At 45.0% G+C, this 18,753-nt stretch overlaps 8 protein-coding genes; 3 read left to right on the top strand and 5 right to left on the bottom strand.

Moving 5' to 3' along the window:
• Window positions 1-186: 186 nt before the first annotated feature.
• On the bottom strand, window positions 187-834 carry GSBLH_T00003828001 (Pam16; the record flags this gene model as incomplete). The annotated part of the gene is made up of 3 exons (XM_013042632.1): window positions 187-387; window positions 417-509; window positions 547-834. 3 exons carry the CDS (start codon window positions 832-834, stop codon window positions 187-189), a joined length of 582 nt encoding a protein of 193 aa, XP_012898086.1.
• Window positions 835-948: 114 nt separating this feature from the next.
• GSBLH_T00003827001 (uncharacterized protein) lies at window positions 949-1,725 on the bottom strand (the record flags this gene model as incomplete). The annotated part of the gene is made up of 1 exon (XM_013042631.1): window positions 949-1,725. The coding sequence occupies one exon, from the start codon at window positions 1,723-1,725 to the stop codon at window positions 949-951; it is 777 nt and encodes a 258-aa protein (XP_012898085.1).
• Window positions 1,726-7,254: 5,529 nt separating this feature from the next.
• Window positions 7,255-7,832, bottom strand: GSBLH_T00003826001 (uncharacterized protein; the record flags this gene model as incomplete). XM_013042630.1 has 3 exons in its annotated part: window positions 7,255-7,676; window positions 7,711-7,775; window positions 7,808-7,832. The coding sequence occupies 3 exons, from the start codon at window positions 7,830-7,832 to the stop codon at window positions 7,275-7,277; spliced, it is 492 nt and encodes a 163-aa protein (XP_012898084.1). The 3' UTR covers window positions 7,255-7,274.
• A 422-nt stretch (window positions 7,833-8,254) lies between these two features.
• On the top strand, window positions 8,255-8,703 carry GSBLH_T00007159001 (uncharacterized protein; the record flags this gene model as incomplete). The annotated part of the gene is made up of 2 exons (XM_013042629.1): window positions 8,255-8,482; window positions 8,512-8,703. The coding sequence occupies 2 exons, from the start codon at window positions 8,255-8,257 to the stop codon at window positions 8,701-8,703; spliced, it is 420 nt and encodes a 139-aa protein (XP_012898083.1).
• A 509-nt stretch (window positions 8,704-9,212) lies between these two features.
• Window positions 9,213-9,528, top strand: GSBLH_T00003825001 (uncharacterized protein; the record flags this gene model as incomplete). XM_013042628.1 has 2 exons in its annotated part: window positions 9,213-9,287; window positions 9,318-9,528. Exons 1-2 carry the CDS (start codon window positions 9,244-9,246, stop codon window positions 9,526-9,528), a joined length of 255 nt encoding a protein of 84 aa, XP_012898082.1. The 5' UTR covers window positions 9,213-9,243.
• Window positions 9,529-10,339: 811 nt separating this feature from the next.
• GSBLH_T00006717001 (uncharacterized protein) lies at window positions 10,340-11,062 on the top strand (the record flags this gene model as incomplete). The annotated part of the gene is made up of 5 exons (XM_013042627.1): window positions 10,340-10,456; window positions 10,489-10,567; window positions 10,599-10,757; window positions 10,788-10,831; window positions 10,862-11,062. 5 exons carry the CDS (start codon window positions 10,340-10,342, stop codon window positions 11,060-11,062), a joined length of 600 nt encoding a protein of 199 aa, XP_012898081.1.
• A 76-nt stretch (window positions 11,063-11,138) lies between these two features.
• On the bottom strand, window positions 11,139-13,178 carry GSBLH_T00003824001 (uncharacterized protein; the record flags this gene model as incomplete). Its single annotated transcript, XM_013042626.1, has 5 exons — window positions 11,139-11,580; window positions 11,619-11,812; window positions 11,843-11,976; window positions 12,007-12,949; window positions 12,984-13,178. 5 exons carry the CDS (start codon window positions 13,176-13,178, stop codon window positions 11,139-11,141), a joined length of 1,908 nt encoding a protein of 635 aa, XP_012898080.1.
• A 2,125-nt stretch (window positions 13,179-15,303) lies between these two features.
• Window positions 15,304-17,421, bottom strand: GSBLH_T00003823001 (uncharacterized protein; the record flags this gene model as incomplete). The annotated part of the gene is made up of 1 exon (XM_013042625.1): window positions 15,304-17,421. One exon carries the CDS (start codon window positions 17,419-17,421, stop codon window positions 15,304-15,306), a length of 2,118 nt encoding a protein of 705 aa, XP_012898079.1.
• Between the last annotated feature and the right edge of the window lie 1,332 nt (window positions 17,422-18,753).

Below are 18,753 nucleotides of genomic sequence, written 5' to 3'. Positions count from 1 at the left end.
ATCCATCTCTATTAATTGCAGACAAACTCTGCAACGCCTTAATCGCTCACTCGATAAGGAGTTAGAACTTGCGTATGCCATCTACAAGAAGAAGAGAATACAAGAAAAGAATGATTCCAGCAAAACATGTTAAGAAAGATATAGACTAATGACCACTTTGTTTCCCAAACCAGCAAGATCTTCCGATTAGGCAGATTTCTTCGCGTCCTCCGTCTTTTCAGACGTAGAAGCACTCGCAGTTGCCTGTGCTACTGCATTCTCATCGCGAATATACCCATATTGCTCCAATTCATCCAAAAGCGCCTCGTGAGCACGGTAGACCTTTGACTGAAGATAAAATGAGCCGCCCGTCTTGGGATCATTTGCCTCAAAATATTGTTGGAACCGCTAAAATTCATCAAACTAGGAATGACTACCTCCGAAAGAGATGTGGGGTTCACATCTTCTCGCTTCATGTTTAAGATCTCGAGGGACTCGTTAATAGAAATGCCATGTCGCAGAGACATGTTCTTCACCACGTTGGCTGCTGTAGTGTCACCTTGAGACGAGGCATTTGCTAACTCTCAGAAAGCAAAGCGAAAACAAACCTGAAGCCTCTTGGAAGGCTTGGAAGAACGCTCGGATTGTAGTCGAAGTGAGAGAGGCAGCAAGCTGAGTAAAAAGTCTCACCACCGGACCCCAAAACGTTCTTCTTTGTACATACAACTGCCCTGGGTGAGAGCGATGAAGATTCGTATTCGGGCGGTAATTTGTGCAAGTCATCATAGAACGCAGGGGAACCACCGCGGGCACTCTTAGCGCTTTGATAGAAGTGCGAATAGCATTAGCAAACATGGCACTATTGACTTGGTGAACAAATATGAAGGAATAAAAAAGGAGTGGAAAAATAGTTAAAAATAACAGGAATTGTAGCTTTAGGGTTTTAAAAGCACACTGTAAAGAAGGGACTTAAAAAAAGGGGTAACGAAGTCGAAAAGGCCACCGTGTTGAAATGCATGAAAATCGATTGCTATTGTGTTGGTAACAAACAACCGACGCTAAATATGAGTAAAACCTGTCAATTTCGTCCTTATCATGCTTCGGGTGCATCACCACAGCCTTCAGACAGGACTGCTTATCTGGGCACCCATGCCTATGAATCCAAACACTCGAGCGATCGATACACTTCACTCCCACCAGCTCCAGTGCTCGCCCCACATTCACATCTTCAAAGTGCCCAATGAACTTCAGATGACTTGCTCCGACCAAGAGCTCTGGTAGAAGAGAGTAGGAAAGCACGTAGCCTCCGCCTGTGACATAATAGGAGTACCACAATTCATTTTGAGTGAGTGAGATGGGGATAAAATTCTTCTTCGATGCGTCGTACACATTATATTTGGTGTTTCGCCTGCAAGCTCCCATGTAAACCCTGTCTCTCGACGCAGAGGAAGGAGGAATCTGATCCAGAAGCTTATGAAGGAGTGGATAATTCACCACACAATCCGAGTCTGTTTTGAGTATATACTGGACGGGGAGACTTAGATTATGAAGGAAATGAAGGGAATAAAGTACAGAAAGAGTGAGGTTGTGGTAAGAATCGATATGGTCGAACTGCAAAACATCGTGGAATTGCATGTTTTCTTGATGAATCTGCTGATTGCACCGAGAATCCGATTTTCCTGTTACGAATACAATGTGATATCCTTGCTTGTGTTGGACCCATCTCGTTTTGTTTCGAACTTTCATGCGAATTGAAAGTTCACACGAATCACTTAACATTATAGTTAGAAATCGCAAATTTGGAAGATTTCGCAACTCAGGAGCTTCAATAATCGAATATCCATTACCATAAGGAATTGTTGGATATGAATACAATTCAGATTTCGCATAATTGTATGGAAGACCTTTCTGCTCCAAAAATCGAACTTTGGTATTATCAGAACCTTCAATACGAATAGAATAATTGTTTTCTATTGATAATAGTTCTCTAATACATCAGTTTAAACTCAATACAATACTTGAAAACATCTAGATATTATTATAAATAGGGAGTCAATACCAGTTTGATTTTTGGTGTTATATACAAATAAAGGAACTGTGTTGAACAAAATGCGAGTGTATCGATCAATTTGTTTAGAATCGATTTCAATTATCAAATATCTCACAATAGACACGATCGAAACAAAATAGAACAAGAGTATCAAACTTGTTCTTTTAAACATCTTGTTTCGATTATCAGTTTCTTTATATCACAATTAGTGACAAGAAATGTCACAAAATAGTTTCAGTATGAAAAACAATATATAATTGTTTGTTCATGGCCCAACATTATTCTTATTTGTTATGTAAAGAATTGAAAAGAATATTGCTAAGTGAAAGTAATGTGAAAGAGTTTTCGCGTGATTTTGGTTCCTTTTGGTTTCAATACTATTCCTTTTATTCTTTGTATTGATTTGAGACAATAACGATAATTCATAGTAGTGAAGATAATTATGATGAGTATATGAACAGTTTGGTTCTGTCTAAGTATTGATTTTAACAGTAGAGTGCCAAGGAGCGTGATTATCTAGAAAATGGAACTATTTCTTCGCACTATTTTGAACATCCTCCTCACATTGAACTAGCAGTCCGATTCTATGTCTGGAAAGAATCTGGTCATTATCCACAATGTGTTTCTTCAGTTGAAGGATATAATAATTCCCTATTGGAATGTTCTATTCTTGATGCTTGTTCAGAGCATGTTTTAACACTTCTGCGTGAAGATAAATTGAGAGAAGTCTTATCCGTTCTTGGGGAACATGGAATTTATCATTTACTCGGTCTTCGTCACACAATCGGAAGTATACTGATGCTATATCCTCCAAAACATCTGCTTCTCGCTCAATTTCAAATTCCAAACAATCCAAAATCAAAACTAACCGTTGGAGCGCGAGCTCTTAGCAAGCATTGCATTCGTTGCAAACAGAATTGGGTCAAGTAGGCTATTTATCCAGACTTACACTCAGTATGAGGGGACCTGAGGTGGTTCAGAATGACTATGCGACTGGAACCATTCTTCGTCTTCTTGAACACTGTATTTGGATTAATATTCACATTTTACCACATGATGTTAAATGTTTGGAGGTGAGAGAAGAAAAAGGATTTGGAGCGAGATGGGATTTGACGGAGCACTTTTTTCGTGGATTTGTGGAGCCATTTATGGAGGATGGACATCAGAAGGGATGGATTCATAATGATTTGAGTGTTTGTTGTACACTAATTGTTTGATGATGGTAATAGGAATAATGAGTAGATAGAGGATACTGAGTCCTATATTTGTCTTCTTGACTTGTAGTTTCAAGGTATCAGTATCACTATTGAATGATGAATGGAGTTGTCTAAGAAATAGGAATAAAACAAACAAAAGAGCAAGCAAACAAGCAGCGCAATTGTTGCTAATAATGACTGATTCTAATTGCATTATTCCAATCAATTCCACAAAATTACCTTTTTTTGATTTGAACAAGATCAGCGAGAAGGGGAGAAACATCTAAACTTAATGAGAAGCCATTTGATAATACTCTTAATAGATTTCATTTGAACTTTCTGAAACGAGAAAGGTAGATTGACATGTATAAGATTAGGAATGTCTATTTCCACTCATTATTGCCAATTTCAAACTACTCTCTAGTGTTACTAAACGAGGACAAAAGAAACTCAATCCATTCGGATTGATAATAGATGTTAGCTTTGGAAGATCTACACATAAGCCATTCCCATTTATATCATTCGTACTTCGCATAGTTAATGAACAGGATTCTTCATAATTGATTCCTTCAAGAACACACCAACACATCTGAATCGACTGTAGAGATGGAAGATCTACAAATACAATCTTCTCATCATACTCATGGAGTACTTTCAAAAACTGTATTCAACGAATAACAAAATGCAGACCAACCTAGTGTAACGGATTGTAGATTTGGAAGATCTAATCATTATATGCTTAAGACCATATCAATACCTCGAAGCACCAGCGTACCATCATAAAAGTTTCGTGACTTACTTCCAATTGTCCCTATTTGAATGGATTGTAATTGCGGTAGATTCTTCAATTCAAATTCTCCAGCAAAATCACTGAAACTATAGTCACCGATCTGAATGGATTCCAGTGACAAGCAATTCACTATATGGAATGACTTGGATAAATTGTAGGCTTTATCATAAGCTTCGTCCCAGTTATTGTTCCATATTGGTTCGACAACTTGAGTAAATGAATTCCTGCCGATTTTCAAAGTTTTTAGTTTACTCAATCCATCGATTTTGAATGTTTGCACTGAGCCAAAATTATTGTTACCGATTTCGATTGATTCCAAATCCAAAAACCACGAAACATTCCAATCAGTCAATACACAATTGTCACTCAGTTTCAAATGTTTCATTCCCACATTGAGCGATTTGCTTCCATTGCCTTCATAGAATACACATTCAATTCCATAATACCAGTTACATTCTTCCATAATTCTTTCTTTGCGATCATAGACTTTTCCAATTCCAAATCGATTATCATCACACCAGTATCCTTCATATTCAATCGCTCCATTATTATGATAGCTCGTTCCATATCCAAATCGTTTCCAATTGATCATTATGCCATTGTACACCAAGAATCCATCATCATCATACATTTCACCATATCCAAATGGAATTCCAATTTTACCTTCGTTTTCTTTTTCTTTTTCTATCAATATCAATCCTACAAATCGACTTCCATGATCCAAATCCACTATCCCGCTCTCTATGGAATCCACCTTATTTGATATATTACAAGTTTCACTATTTTCAAACACCACTAATATTTTGTCACGACTTAGCACATATCCTTGATTCACGAATATTCCATTATTAAACTTCATGATAATACACGTTTTTTTGTCTATTATGAATGAAATCCAGCCATCCACTTTCATTTCTTTGTTCAGGCAAGCTTGCACATTTTGGAAGATAGAATTATCAATACTCTTGTTAATAGTGGCTGAATTCAAAAAATCAAAGGTGGGAGACATTAGCATAAAAGATTTTAAACTGCCGAAATTCCCCCAAAAATCTACGGATTCTATTTCGGCATTTGCCATTTTTCTATTTTAGATATCTGTAATTCGACGTAGTTGTTCTTATAGAGAGCTATTGAATTTATTAAAAGAAATCGTCTAAATGTTCAGATGTTCTCATTTCGCGTTATTCTTTGCATATCAAACAAAATAAATCATAATAATTATAATGCAATACATTTTATATAATATCGTTTAAAATCTCAAACCTTTTTACCTAATATCGTGCGAAATGAAAGTTCACACGAATCACTTAACATTATAGTTAGAAATCGCAAATTTGGAAGATTTCGCAACTCAGGAGCTTCAATAATCGAATATCCATTACCATAAGGAATTGTTGGATATGAATACAATTCAGATTTCGCATAATTGTATGGAAGACCTTTCTGCTCCAAAAATCGAACTTTGGTATTATCAGAACCTTCAATACGAATAGAATAATTGTTTTCTATTGATAATAGTTCTCTAATACATCAGTTTAAACTCAATACAATACTTGAAAACATCTAGATATTATTATAAATAGGGAGTCAATACCAGTTTGATTTTTGGTGTTATATACAAATAAAGGAACTGTGTTGAACAAAATGCGAGTGTATCGATCAATTTGTTTAGAATCGATTTCAATTATCAAATATCTCACAATAGACACGATCGAAACAAAATAGAACAAGAGTATCAAACTTGTTCTTTTAAACATCTTGTTTCGATTATCAGTTTCTTTATATCACAATTAGTGACAAGAAATGTCACAAAATAGTTTCAGTATGAAAAACAATATATAATTGTTTGTTCATGGCCCAACATTATTCTTATTTGTTATGTAAAGAATTGAAAAGAATATTGCTAAGTGAAAGTAATGTGAAAGAGTTTTCGCGTGATTTTGGTTCCTTTTGGTTTCAATACTATTCTTTTTATTCTTTGTATTGATTTGAGACAATAACGATAATTCATAGTAGTGAAAATAATTGTATTGAATGCGAATTATGTTGAATAATATGAATTGTATCCGATTTTGTTAGTTTTCAATCGATTCCATCCATCGATTTTGAGTGTTTGCACTGAGCCAAAATATTCATTGCCGATTTCGATTGATTCCAAATTGTACAACAATGAAACATCCCAATCAACCAATATACAATTGTCACTCAGTTTCAGATGTTTCATTCCGATATTCATTGGTTTGCTTCCATTTCCCTCATACTCAGTATCACTTTCAATTCCATTATACCATTCACATTCATTCACTAATTTACCATATCGATCATACACTTTTCCAATTCCAAATCGATTATCATCACACCAGTATCCTTCATATTCAATCGCTCCATTATTATGATAGCTCGTTCCATATCCAAATCGTTTCCAATTGATCATTATGCCATTGTACACCAAGAATCCATCATCATCATACATTTCACCATATTCAAATGGAATTCCAATTTTACCTTCGTTTTCTTTTTCTTTTTCTATCAATATCAATCCTTCAAATCGACTTCCATGCTCCATATCCACTATTCCTTCTTCCACTACTTCTATGGATTGTTCTTCATTATATGAAATAGCACCAATTTGAAGATTTCCAAACACTTTCAACACTTTCTGCTCACTCAACACAAATCCTTGATAGTACTCAACATAAGTGTAATCCAACTATTATCTTCTTTTATTTCATTTTAGTACACGTGCAATTTAGGATGATGACATTACGAATTGAATAGTTATAATGAGTAGAATTGACACTATAAGCAATGTTTCTTGTCATAACATTTGTTAACAGTCATAGAGTCATTCCTGTTATTATAACACACAATTCAATAACACGCACTTGCATTTTGTTCCATCTATCTTTAGAAATTGTCAGATGTTTTGATTCTATATTTTACTTCCTCACAGTTCTTATGATCATGTTATGGCCATCTAGTATTATCTTGGATCATTGACTATTACCTGAAAATAGGATATACATCATTACAAACAGAGGATTCTTTCAGTTCTACAGCATTTCAGTTGATGATATGAAAGAAAAACTAAATAGGTGTCAATACTCTATTATTTTCATTCCGTTCATAATCCCTCGTACACTATCATTCTCATAGACCTACTGTAGGACCAACTAGCGAAATTCAACAAAGATATCATTCTCATTTCACAATTCATTACGCTCATCAAACAAACAAAATAACAATTTCCTGTAATCATCTAATAAACACTCATCCGGCTTTTCGTTTTAAGGTTTCGTTTCTTTTTCAGCAATTTCTGGTTCATCTTTTCTGCATAGCTCTCTCCCTTTCCTTTTTCTAAATTACGTCTTCTGTTTTGTTTGCTTGACGGCTCTCGTTTCTTTGTCTTCTTCAGCTTCTTCAAAAATCGTTCCGAAATCTGCTCCTTCCCATTTTCGCCTTCTTCAATCACTTCGTCATAGGCGTCCATAACGTGCCTTAGGAACAGATTCGTTTTCTTAAGCTTTTCCTCCACTTCGTGATTCTTTGATATTTCTTTGCATGCGTCCATAAGCGCACTCATGTCAAACGATGAATCATCTATATTGGCCATATCAATCTGATCTGCAAAATTGGCCGATGAAGTTTGCTGCTCGGCTGTCTACTCAATTAAAAAAATACTATTGGGACCCCACCCGTTGAAATGAGGCAAAGGTCCGTGCCGCATTTCGCTCCACTCCGATTCCAGAGAGGGAATTAACTGTTCATTCAATAGAAAATAGCAGCGTATACTTAGCAGGTCGATATCAGTATCCATTCGATTTACACAGGAAATAATGAGAAAATAGTCAGAGTTTCTGTCACTCTCAAAGAAAACGATTCTCTCATACCATATTTATTGAAAATGGATAAATATATTCAACTAGAATCCGATGAAAGTACAATTCTATTATCTAAATCAATATTGTAGATATCTTCACTGACATTATTGAAAAGCTCGGAGCTCACAATGTTCAAGTAGAACATCTGAGGAAAGTACAATTTTAGGTATCAGCTCTCGAAATTGTGCAGCCTGAACTCTTAAGTCGGTATAACAAAATCTATGGGGCGATTCTCCTCTTTCCGTACAACCAAAAACATAAAGAAAGGACTGCCGAGTTGTGTCAACTTGATCCTTCCGCCATTCACGACCTAACATTTGTTCCTCAAGTAACGGTTGTATTTCGATTGGACTCCTAGATGCAAGACAATTCTTGCGGAATGATGGCGATTCTGCACGTACTCCTCAACATTAACGACAGCACGGTCGTAGGCTCTCGGATTGCCTCCTACAAGGATCTATTCGAGACGATCCCCAGCGAAATGCGCGGTACGATCATCGCTCAGCAAATGGACCTCATCGAGATCAACAACAACTACGAGATGCATCATCCGATTACCATCGCCGACCAGAAAGAGTCCAAAGAAGTGTTTCCTGCTCCCTTCTTCCATCGTAGAACAATCACTACTGCGCATTCATCCCCTTCTCGAAGGTTCTCTATCAAATGGACGGATTGCTTTCCGGTCCCGTCGTCATGGGTTCGATTCCGACTCCGTTCTCATTTTTAGACGGATTTGACACCGAGCAGCAGTTCCGAGAAGTGCTCTGCGATGCGTTGCAGACGCGGATTCAGGAGATCGTGAGGTAGAGGAACCGCATGGATGCGATGTAGTGATGACCCCAACACCAACTCTGTGGCCGTTTTAATCGTGCATGAGAGCCTGAAAGTCCAATACACGAAGGAAATCGAAGCGGAACGACACATTCTGGGAGAGCTGCAGGGAGATGATGCTGCGGCGAGTGAGGAGAAGCGCGAGGAAATTGCGCTGCATGAAGTGCGGTTTGAGGGTGGAACTAAGCGATAGAATCGAATTCAAGAGCTGACGAACGAGCTGCATGCAGAAGAGAAATGCATGGAGCAGAGACAGTCGGAGTTGGAACTGCTGCGATTTAACCCAATTCATTTTTATCAGCAAATGATAAAGGAATATATGAAGGATGAGATGAGAAAGGGAACGTATAAGGAGATCGTCATCACTCCGCCTCTTCTCGATTTTATCCAGCTTTCTGAAAAGGATCTTGGCTTGTACACAGATGATTCGGAATAAGGATATTGTTTGTTTCATCAAATCGGCAGTTTTTCTTTGTTGGGTTTGGACTGAACTTCCATTGTCTAGTTCCAGTAAAGATGAGCGAGGAAACGCCCGTTTCGCGTAGTTACTCTGGTTCATCGTAGGATTCGCTATGTTGGATTCTCGCTAGGGATATCATGCGGGCTCCGATCAAGAAGCGCATCCATACTGATATGTCAAGCATTATCGTAGGGGATGCTCGAAGAGTGTTGTTTGTGTATGGATTCGCTTATTTTTTACATCAAAGAAAAAGAAAATCAAGCCATGATAGGGACCAGAATGATTTAGATGAACAACTCTCTCCATCCAAGTTTTCGTTTTTTGAATTCTCTAACGTGTAGAAGGAGAATATCCGGTGCTGAGGAAATCGAAGAAGAAATAACGAAAGCGCCCGAGAGTCATGATACTAAAATCCTTCGGCTTCGTATCGCCTCTCTCTTTTTTGATACAATTCCGAAGTGGGTGCTGGCTTCCATCATGATTCCTAGTTTTTCTATCACTCAAATACGATCTTCGAAAAAATTGCGCAAACAGTGCGCATTCACCATAAATATCAATAAAGAAATGTATCTCACGCTCTTCCGTCGGTTTGGGAGAGCCACCGATCTATCAAAGCTTGCTACGCCTCCTGACGATGTTTTTGATTATTACTGCCAATGCATACGACACCAAGACGGAAAAAATCACACCATTAGTAGAGATAGTCTTCAATTGCTCTGGGCTCAGCTATCTGAATCCCAGAAGAATGTAGGAAATAGCAAAGCCATTTTGAAACTAGAATTATGAATCCAAACTAAATAGCATTAAAAAAGAATATAATATTCGATTTAACGAAGAGGAAACACAAAAAAAGGCGGGAGTTTATTTTCTTTTTGTTTTTTCACTTTTAGACGCTTCCTCTGTATGAGGAAAGAACGGTGACGGATCTAGACTCGTTCGAAGCATTTTTAGGTCCAATGTCTCTTCGACGCACATTTGCGGGGTTTCGGACCGTTGCAGGACAGACTCCATTAGTTGTAGCCGTAATCCCACCCATCCGACTCATTTTTGATGAATCGGATAACTCTCTTGAATTTCGCTTTTCAACTTCTCCTCTAAACGATTATTAGAGTGTTTGTTGGATGCATTCGAGATGGCATACATTTTTTGGTCATGGGATGTACAACTAGCAAAAGTGATATTCAACTTGGATCTATCAAAGCATGGGATTACAAGGTAGATGGGAAGGCAAAAAGTGTTTCGGAAGAAGAGTTGCAAACGCTTCGTAAAGTTTGCTGCATCTGTTTATCTTTATGGTATAGAAGTTTTGGGAAAGTCGCACGGGAGGAAAAGCAGAGATTTGGAATGTGTTGCACGAGTGCTGCGATCTTGTGCTAAATAGTGCGTTCCTCTATTTGGTGCTATCGTTTAGGTGATATAGATGCTGCAAACGACAGTTTACGCCTTCATGGCTTAACTGTTATTTCTGGTGATTTGTGTGTAGTGAAAGATAAAGATGGTTTTGTCTACAATATCGAAAGATATTGCTTTTCCACTCCACGCAATGTGGAGCTGAAGTTAACTCTTCCGAGTAATCCAAAGTCTATTTTCTAATCTCTAGCGTCGGAAACGCAAAACCATCGATTCCGCTTCCGAATCGGCGCTGTACTCGTTTTGTGCTGATCCCATGTCTAGCCATTTTTAGACGAAGAACGAGAAATCGTCTTCGTGTTCGAGAAGAAAGGCCAGCATGAAGCCGATATAACGCCAAAGGAGCACAGTCCCGAGAACCACTGTTACTACAACACCTACCACTTCACGGACGATTTAACGACAATCACCGAGGCGCAAGTGCACCAAAAACTCGTAGACACGATTCAGAATGTAGAGTCTTGAGGAGGATGCGGTGTGACGCGTGTAGTTCCCAGAAGTCAAAGGCAAAGTGACGATTTCGCATGTTCGAATGTTGTATTTAGGAAGAGAACTGAATCGAGACGTTCCGTTTATTCGAGTTTGGCTGCATGGAAGGGAGTGAGATGTAGAACAACATTCCTTTTGAATCTGTGATCGTGGTTCTTGTACAGACGATGTAGATTTGTTCGTTCCTTTGTTCCTTTGTTCCTTTGTTTGTTGAACAAGCAGCAAATGAAATGAAATAGAAACAAGATAATAACAAAATAGAACAAACAAAAAAAGTAAAACAAAAAAACAACTCGCAGTTCCAAACAAACACTCCAAGTAAAAGAACGATTTCCCCTCCGCTTACTCCGAACCTTCGTTGGCTTTGGCGTGGGCTTGAAGATACGACTGGCTCGTCATTTCGATCAGTCGAGATTGCGTTCGTTTGCACGAGAAAACGACCGACGAGATCGCCGACAGCCGTCCTTTCTGCATCAAATCCATCTCTTTTCCCCCTGTAAGCGTTTGCTGGATCTCTTTCTCCTTCGCAAACACTTTATCGAAGAGGTGATTCACGTCTGTTTCCGCAGTGACAATGATTCGAACGCGATGGTCATAGAACTGGTCAATCATCTTCACAAAGCGCGACAACTCGTTCTGCTTCGCCACATCGAACTGAGGAATATTTCGAATAATCACCGTGTGGAACGCGGTCGCAATCGATTCATAGTCATCCGCTCCGCGATCCTATTCCTCACACGCATCATCCACTTCCACTTTCTCGCAGATCTGCTCGTAATCCACACAACAAACGCCGTCCTGCGCTGCGGGAAGATGAATCGCCCGCGTTGGCGACAACGCCAAATCGAACGGCTTCGCTCTCGCAGGACTCAGCTGCGGGAACATTCCGTCTATTTCTCAAACAAACACTCGAGTCAAACAAAGCACGGCGTCCGCCGCAGGACCGTTTGGCGTGAGCACGACATCGTCCACAGGATGCGCGAGCGACTTTCGATAATCGATGGAAGAGGAAATGTCGATAACGCGCGAATGCGTCGAAATGAGGGAAATAAACGGAAGGAAAAACATCCGATTCAACCCGTTCATGTAAAGCATCTCCGGCGAATGATTGCTCGTCGCAAAGACGACGCTCCCAGTCTTATAAAACGTTTCAAAGATGTGAGAAAGAATGAGAGCATCGGCGATGTCCGTTACATGGAACTCATCAAAACAAATCAAAATGTTCGACATCGCGATCTGCTTCGAAACCTGCACAATCGCGTCCTTTTCGCTCGTTAATGCTAAGTGGCTTTCTCTGCCGTTCTGTTCGATCTGCGATTCTTTGTAGTGGTGCAGTTTTCGATGGAATTCCTGCATGAATTCGTGGAAATGAACGCGGCACTTCCCTCCGTTCACTTCGCAATTCGCGTAAAACAAATCCATCAAAAAGCTTTTTCCCGTCCCCACATCGCCATGCAGATAAATGCCGCGTGGAATTCTAGGGATCTCGCTCTGCTTGCCCCGTCTGTGAGGCAGGGCAAGCGCTTCCTGCGTCTGCGAAAATCGCTTGAAGGAAATGTGGTTGTTGATGGTCAGCTCATCATCAGGAGCACATGGACGCTCCGATGACGCCTTCGAAGCCTCCGGCTGCTTCCAAGTGTGGTTGAACTGGCTGAAGGTTCGATAGCGACTTACTTCGGTTGGCAAGCGAGGAAATTGGTTTATGGAGGTGGTTACCACTTTACGCTTTTGAACAGAGTTTGAGAGAGTAGACGGCTCGAGGTACGGCTTTATGTAGAAATCGTTTTTGTCGGGATCGTTGGCTCCAAAGTAGAGAAGGTCGATCTTTGCCTCTTGCTCAGTATCGTAAATTCCGCAAGGAATCTGCTTTCCACCAACTGCTTTCACGATTTCAAACTACACTTTCACTGCACTCCGCAAATTGTACGTTCGGGATAGGACCGCGATGATAACTCTGCATGATATGCTGGAAGCGATCTAGGTAACGAACGACATTCAGCTGGCAGGCATCCTCCTTGATTGCTTGTTTCGCCACAGCATCAGCATAACATTTAGAGATTGTTGCAAATGGCCTCTGAAAATAGCGTAACATTCCGTCCGAGCAACAATACACTTAATTTGAACAAACAGTGAAGATTACAACTCCTCCTCTGACAACTCCTCCCTCTCGATCGTCTCATTCGTGTGCAGCCGCTTTCCTGACGCTAAGTACGCCTCGCCTCTACCCGGATTCCTCACATCACTTGTATCCTCTAGAATCACATCCTTTTCGTATATTTGAATCGACGGATCGGGCGCAGCTCGCAGAGGATGCAACAAACCTACGTATCACCTCCTCGTCCCTCCTCCCCACTATTCTGCTTCGCAGGGATCTGTTTCGGCAAAACGGGCTTCTATGCATCAAATCCGCCACAGAAACCCACTTGAATCACTTGGGTTTGTGGAATCGTCAGGAAAAACGGCACCTCGCTGTCCTCGATCCCCTTTTCTTTGCGCATCTGCTTGACCCGCTTGAAATAATGATGCAGCCAGAAGTATTTCAACGCCACCTCGTTGTAAAAGTAGAAATAGAGGTGCTGCAGCACCTGCCAGCTCGTCACTACCTCGAATCCCCGCGGTTCTCCTACGATGCGTCGTGATGGTCGAGCAGATCTGATGGTAAATCGTGGGATCCCACTTCGAGAACTGCTGGTACAGCAAATGATACTTCTTAATGCTGTTCAACTTGCTCTTCGCGTTTCGGTTGTTCTTCGCGCGATTCCGCAGCTTCTGCGGCAGCTTCGTCACCAGCAGCTCCTTCGAAATCGTCTCGTAGTCGTCTCCCAGCAGCGTTCTACTCGCTCACGCGCCCCTTTTCTCTACAATCCCAGCGCCAGAAGCAAGTCTTCGCTCGGCGTGAACTGCAGCCGGCCCGTCTGTCCGTACCCGCCCTGCATCGCCGCGGGATGCAGCGTCGGCTTCAGCGGCGCCTCGAACGAACTCGCGAACGCGTTCATGACGTTGCTGTACGTCGGGTCCGAATCGAGGGTTCTGCGTCCCAGACCGAATCCATCCGTACATGGAAACGCCTTTTCGATAGCGTCCGGAAGGAAACACGAGGTCCGGGATCGGCGTTTCGGCGTAGAACGCGTCGATGAGATCGAAGGTGCGGAGAATGGCGTCGTAGTTGAGCACGGAGAGGCTGCGCGACGTCTGCGGCGTGTTGAACAGTTTGATGTCCAGAAAGGACTTCAGAGGCGACTGTTCTTTCGAATTCGACGCGTGTGGCGCAGCCATCGATTGGACGATGCGGCGAATCCGCGGGAGCTGCGCTTTGGAGTGTCTAGCTGGGATTCCCGCGGTGATTGTACGATTCGCGGGAGCAGAGGAGATATAACTGAATGCAAAGCTGGCAAAACCGCATCAATTGCTTTTGCAGGATCAGCGACTGCATCTAGCGATCAGCACGCTTCGTGGAGCGTACGGAGTTCAGTTTGACGTGGCGAGGCGTGGGCGAGGGAACGATGATCATTGCGCCTGGACGGGGTTTGATCGGTTTTTGGATGGGGGAGAGTGCGCGGTCCTGGGTCAGAGAAGGGGAGAATGGGTACGTGGCAGATCGAATTGATTTCTGTTTGTGAAATACGCGCCTTGTAGGACTAGAGATTTCAATGAAACACGGGCGATGTACTCTTTCTTGAATATCGTCGATCGGATCGGGAATGTAGTCTTCGTCGTCGTTGTCTTCCGCGTCTAGCAAACCGTCGTTGTGGATTACTCCCTGGATAAACTTGCGATACCTACCGTTTGATAGGAATTCGTAAAACAACTCTTCCTTCTCTTCCAACGTTTTGTCTCCAGCCATATACTCGTCTTGCAGCATGTCAAAGCGGATCTCTGTACCTTGCTCGTCATTTGGATTTGCTTTTGCTCGGGTTCGATCTGCAATGGGACCTACAATGAATTAACGATGTCATTTCCCACTCGTGTCCATGTTTGTTAGCGCATGGATATTCTCCGGAAGTGGAATGATTTCTGGATCAAGGTCTAATATCTACTCTCAATAGAAGTATTTAAATGGATACATATTTGTCATTTTCTTTGTCAGTGTCATTATCATCCGTTCCTGGGTGAAATTCCTCTTCGTCATCGTCCGAGATATTGAACCCATAGATATCAGTGGTTCCGGACATGGCGTAACCTTTTTTCTAACAAACCCTTCACAAAACGAATGCAAATTAGTCGCTATCCTCATAATGCTTGCTCTTCTTGCTCGACTTCTTCTTCTTCTTCGGGCGCTCCTCTTCCTCCTCTTCATAGTCCGTCTTTCGGCTCTTCTTGCTCGACTTCTTCTTCGGGCGCTCTTCCTCCTCTTCCTCCTCCTCATAACGCTTGCTCTTCTTGCTCGACTTCTTCCTCTGTCTCTCTTCCTCATAATCGTCATCCTCATAGTGTCGACTCTTCTTCGAGCGCTCTTCATGCTGCGACTTTCCGTGTCTTCCAGCGGAGTGACTGCTCGTAAATCGGTCGTGTCCGTTCTTCTTGCTCGCGCTCATTCTCCGCATGTAGAACAGCACGGCGATCAGAATCAGCACCACCGCCATGATGATCACGATCGTCAGCAGCGTGCCCACCAGACTATTCAGCAGCGTGTAGTTCACCACTTCGAACGAGTTCTCGTCCACCGACGCCGTCACCGTCGCCAGCGACGCCACGTTGCTCTGCCGCAGCTGCATCGTCAGCGTCGTCTTCGCGAGGTTCTTCACCGCTGCCTGCAGACTGTCCACGTTCTCTTCGCTCACGCGGATGCGCGTCGTCACCGCCGTGCCTGCCGCCATCACGGAGAACGTCTCCGAGCTGTGCGTCTCCAGCACGATGCCCGACTCCACCACGCCCAGCGACGTCAGGCCCGCGGCCAGCACGCGCCGGATCGCCGCGTAGGCCGCGGGGTCGAAGCTCGTCACGCCCTCCAGCTTCAGCTTGAATCGAAGGAACGCCTGGCCCTGCGAGGGCTTCTCGCTGCCCGGGTTGGCCACGCAGTTCGACGAGTCCACCGGCTTCCAGCTGGGCGTCTCGTCGCTCTCCTCGCCGCACTGACGCACCAGAATGCCCGCCATGCCGTCCGAGCACCACATGTACGCCACCGAGCCGCGCTCCGTGATCGGCCAGCGACCGTCCGCCGGACAGGCCACCACCGTCACGGTGATCTGCAGCGTCGCCGTGGTCTGGGCGTCCGCGTTGATCGCCGTCACCACGTACGCGCGGCTCGACGCCTCGCCGGTGGGCGTTCCGCTGATGGTTCCGGTCAGGCTGTGGAAGGACAGGCCCTCCGGCAAGGCCGGCTCGATGGTCATGGAGTCGATCTGATTGCCGATCGTGGGCGAAACGGCCTGGATGGGCTCGCCGCGATGAGCCAGGATCGTCGAGACGGAGTAGGTCAGGATGGGCGCCTTGTACTTGCAGCTGTCCACCGGATCGGCCCAAGCGACGTTGTAGCCGCTCGTCACGCAGGCACGCGAGATCGAGCCCTCCTTCAGGGTCATGTCGTCGCAGTCGCGCGTCACGGTCTGTCCCGCCTCGGTCTCCGGCCACACGCCTTCCGCCGCGCACTTGAAGATGCTCACCGAGATCGAGAGCGTCACCTGGGTCTGCTTGTCCGGATTGGCCGCGGTGATCGTCAGCGAGGTCACTTCCGTTTCCTGCGTGGGCGTGCCGGTGATCTGGCCGTTGGACGTGCTGAAGCTCAGACCCGTAGGGAGCTGGCCCTGGTAGGACCACGAGCTGATGTAGAACTGCGTGATGGGCGTGATCGTGGTCGCCTGGTTGCGCTGCAACGCGTAGAACGAGTTGGGGTACGACACCACGGGCTTGATGTACTGGCAGTTATCGACGGGGCTCTGCCAGGTCGGAGGATCGCCCGCCTGGCACACGCGGTACCAGTCGCCCTCCTTGTTCTCGGGACAGAGCTTGTACGCCGTGTCGCCCGAGTCCGTCTCGCCCCAGCCGTCCTGCGCGCTGCACACCAGCGAGGTGACCGTGATGGTCAGCGTGACGTGCGCCTCGCCGTTCGCGTTGCGCACCGTGATCGTGAACTCCGTCGCCTGGATCTTCTGCGTGGGCTTTCCGCTAATCGCCGCCGACGAGGGGTCGAAGTAGAGACCCGCGGGGAGCGTGGGCTCGATCTTCCGCTCGTAGATGCCGTAGCCAGTGACGACGGGGACGATCGGGCTGATCTGCTCGTTCTTGACGAAGGAGTACGTCGTGTTGGCCAGCGTGATGTTCGGCACGATCACCTCGCAGTTGTCCACCACCACGTCCCAGCGCGCAGGACTTCCCGGCAGACACAGACGCGTCATGTTGCCGCTGTAGCCGGAGCTGCTGGGACACGCCTTCACCGCGGTGCTGTTCACCAGCGTGCTCTCCCAGCCGTTCAGCAGGTCCATGTAGCAGTGCACCGTCTCGTTGGTGCTCAGGATGTTCAGCGTGATGGACTGCATGCCCGCCACGTTGCTCGCCGTGATCGTGTACAGCACGAACTCCGTGATGTTGTGCGGGGTTCCCGACAGCACGCCGGTGCTCGCGTCCAGGGTCATGCCGCTCGGCAAGTCCGGAGTGATCGTGAACGAGCAGTCCGCGCACACGATCGAGGGCGTGATCGCAGGAGAGATCTCCTGGTCCACCACCAGCTCGTAGCTTTCCTGTGGGTAGGAGAACGAGGCGGGAGCCGACACCGAGCAGAAGCTCTCGATCGAGCCCAGCACGCGGTTCGAGCAGTAGCGGCGACGATAGCCGCTGTAGTTGGAGTCGCACGCCAGGTAGGAGTATTGCTGGTCGATCGAGGGAGGGAAGCCGCCGTTGGACGGGCAGACCGTGTCGTAGTTGACCGAAGCCACTTGGAAGGTGACGTCGGCGATGCGCACGCCCAGAGTGGGGCAGGTGGCATCGATCACGGTCGCGGTCTGGCACTGCATGATCACCATGCGGAACATCGAGTAGGTGTTCTCGTTGTAGAAGGAGAACGTCTTCGACTTCTCGCTGCTGCTCCACGCCTGGTTCGTGCGCACATCCAGCAGAATCCAGGCCTCGCCCTCGCGCGATCCCTCGATACTCCACGCCGAAGGCATCATGTGCAGACAGTCGTAGCTCGTGACCGTGTAGCTGTTGATGAAGTGCTGGCTGGCTCCCGAGAACGTCCACTGCAGCGTCGTGCCCACGCACACGCCCTCGTAGTTGAAGAACGTGTTCGGGTTTTGGTCGAACGCCGCGCTGATCTCATGGCCTTCAGTGCCGACGCGATTCGAAGAGGCCTCACCGTCTCCCAAACGGGCCTGGTTGTTCGACAGCAGAGCCAGCTTCACGTTGAACGAGTTCGTCGTGGGAATCGTAGAGCCGCGGTGGATCTCCACAGCCAGCGTGTTGCTCTCCTGCAGAAGCTTCGAGTTCGCCACCGAGTTGATTCGCGTCTGCGTCACCGCGTACTGCGACTCCGCGAGCGTCTGGCTCGTCACGCCGCTCACCGGCAGGTTCGCAGAGAAGATCGTCTCGCCGTTCAGATACACGATCGCTCCGGCCTGCAGACGGATATGCAGCTGCACGCCCGCGTAGCTGCTCGGGTTGGCCACCGTGAAGGAAGTGACGTAGTACTGCGCGATGGAGTCCGTCGCAGGGAACTGCCCAGGCTCCTCGCT

Source organism: Blastocystis hominis, assembly GCF_000151665.1.
Source record: "Blastocystis hominis, Singapore isolate B (sub-type 7) whole genome shotgun sequence assembly, scaffold_4".
NCBI lineage: Eukaryota > Bigyra > Opalinata > Blastocystidae > Blastocystis > Blastocystis hominis.
The sequence above is the reverse complement of the archived record's forward strand: the minus strand, read 5'-3'. Positions and strand labels throughout refer to the sequence as shown.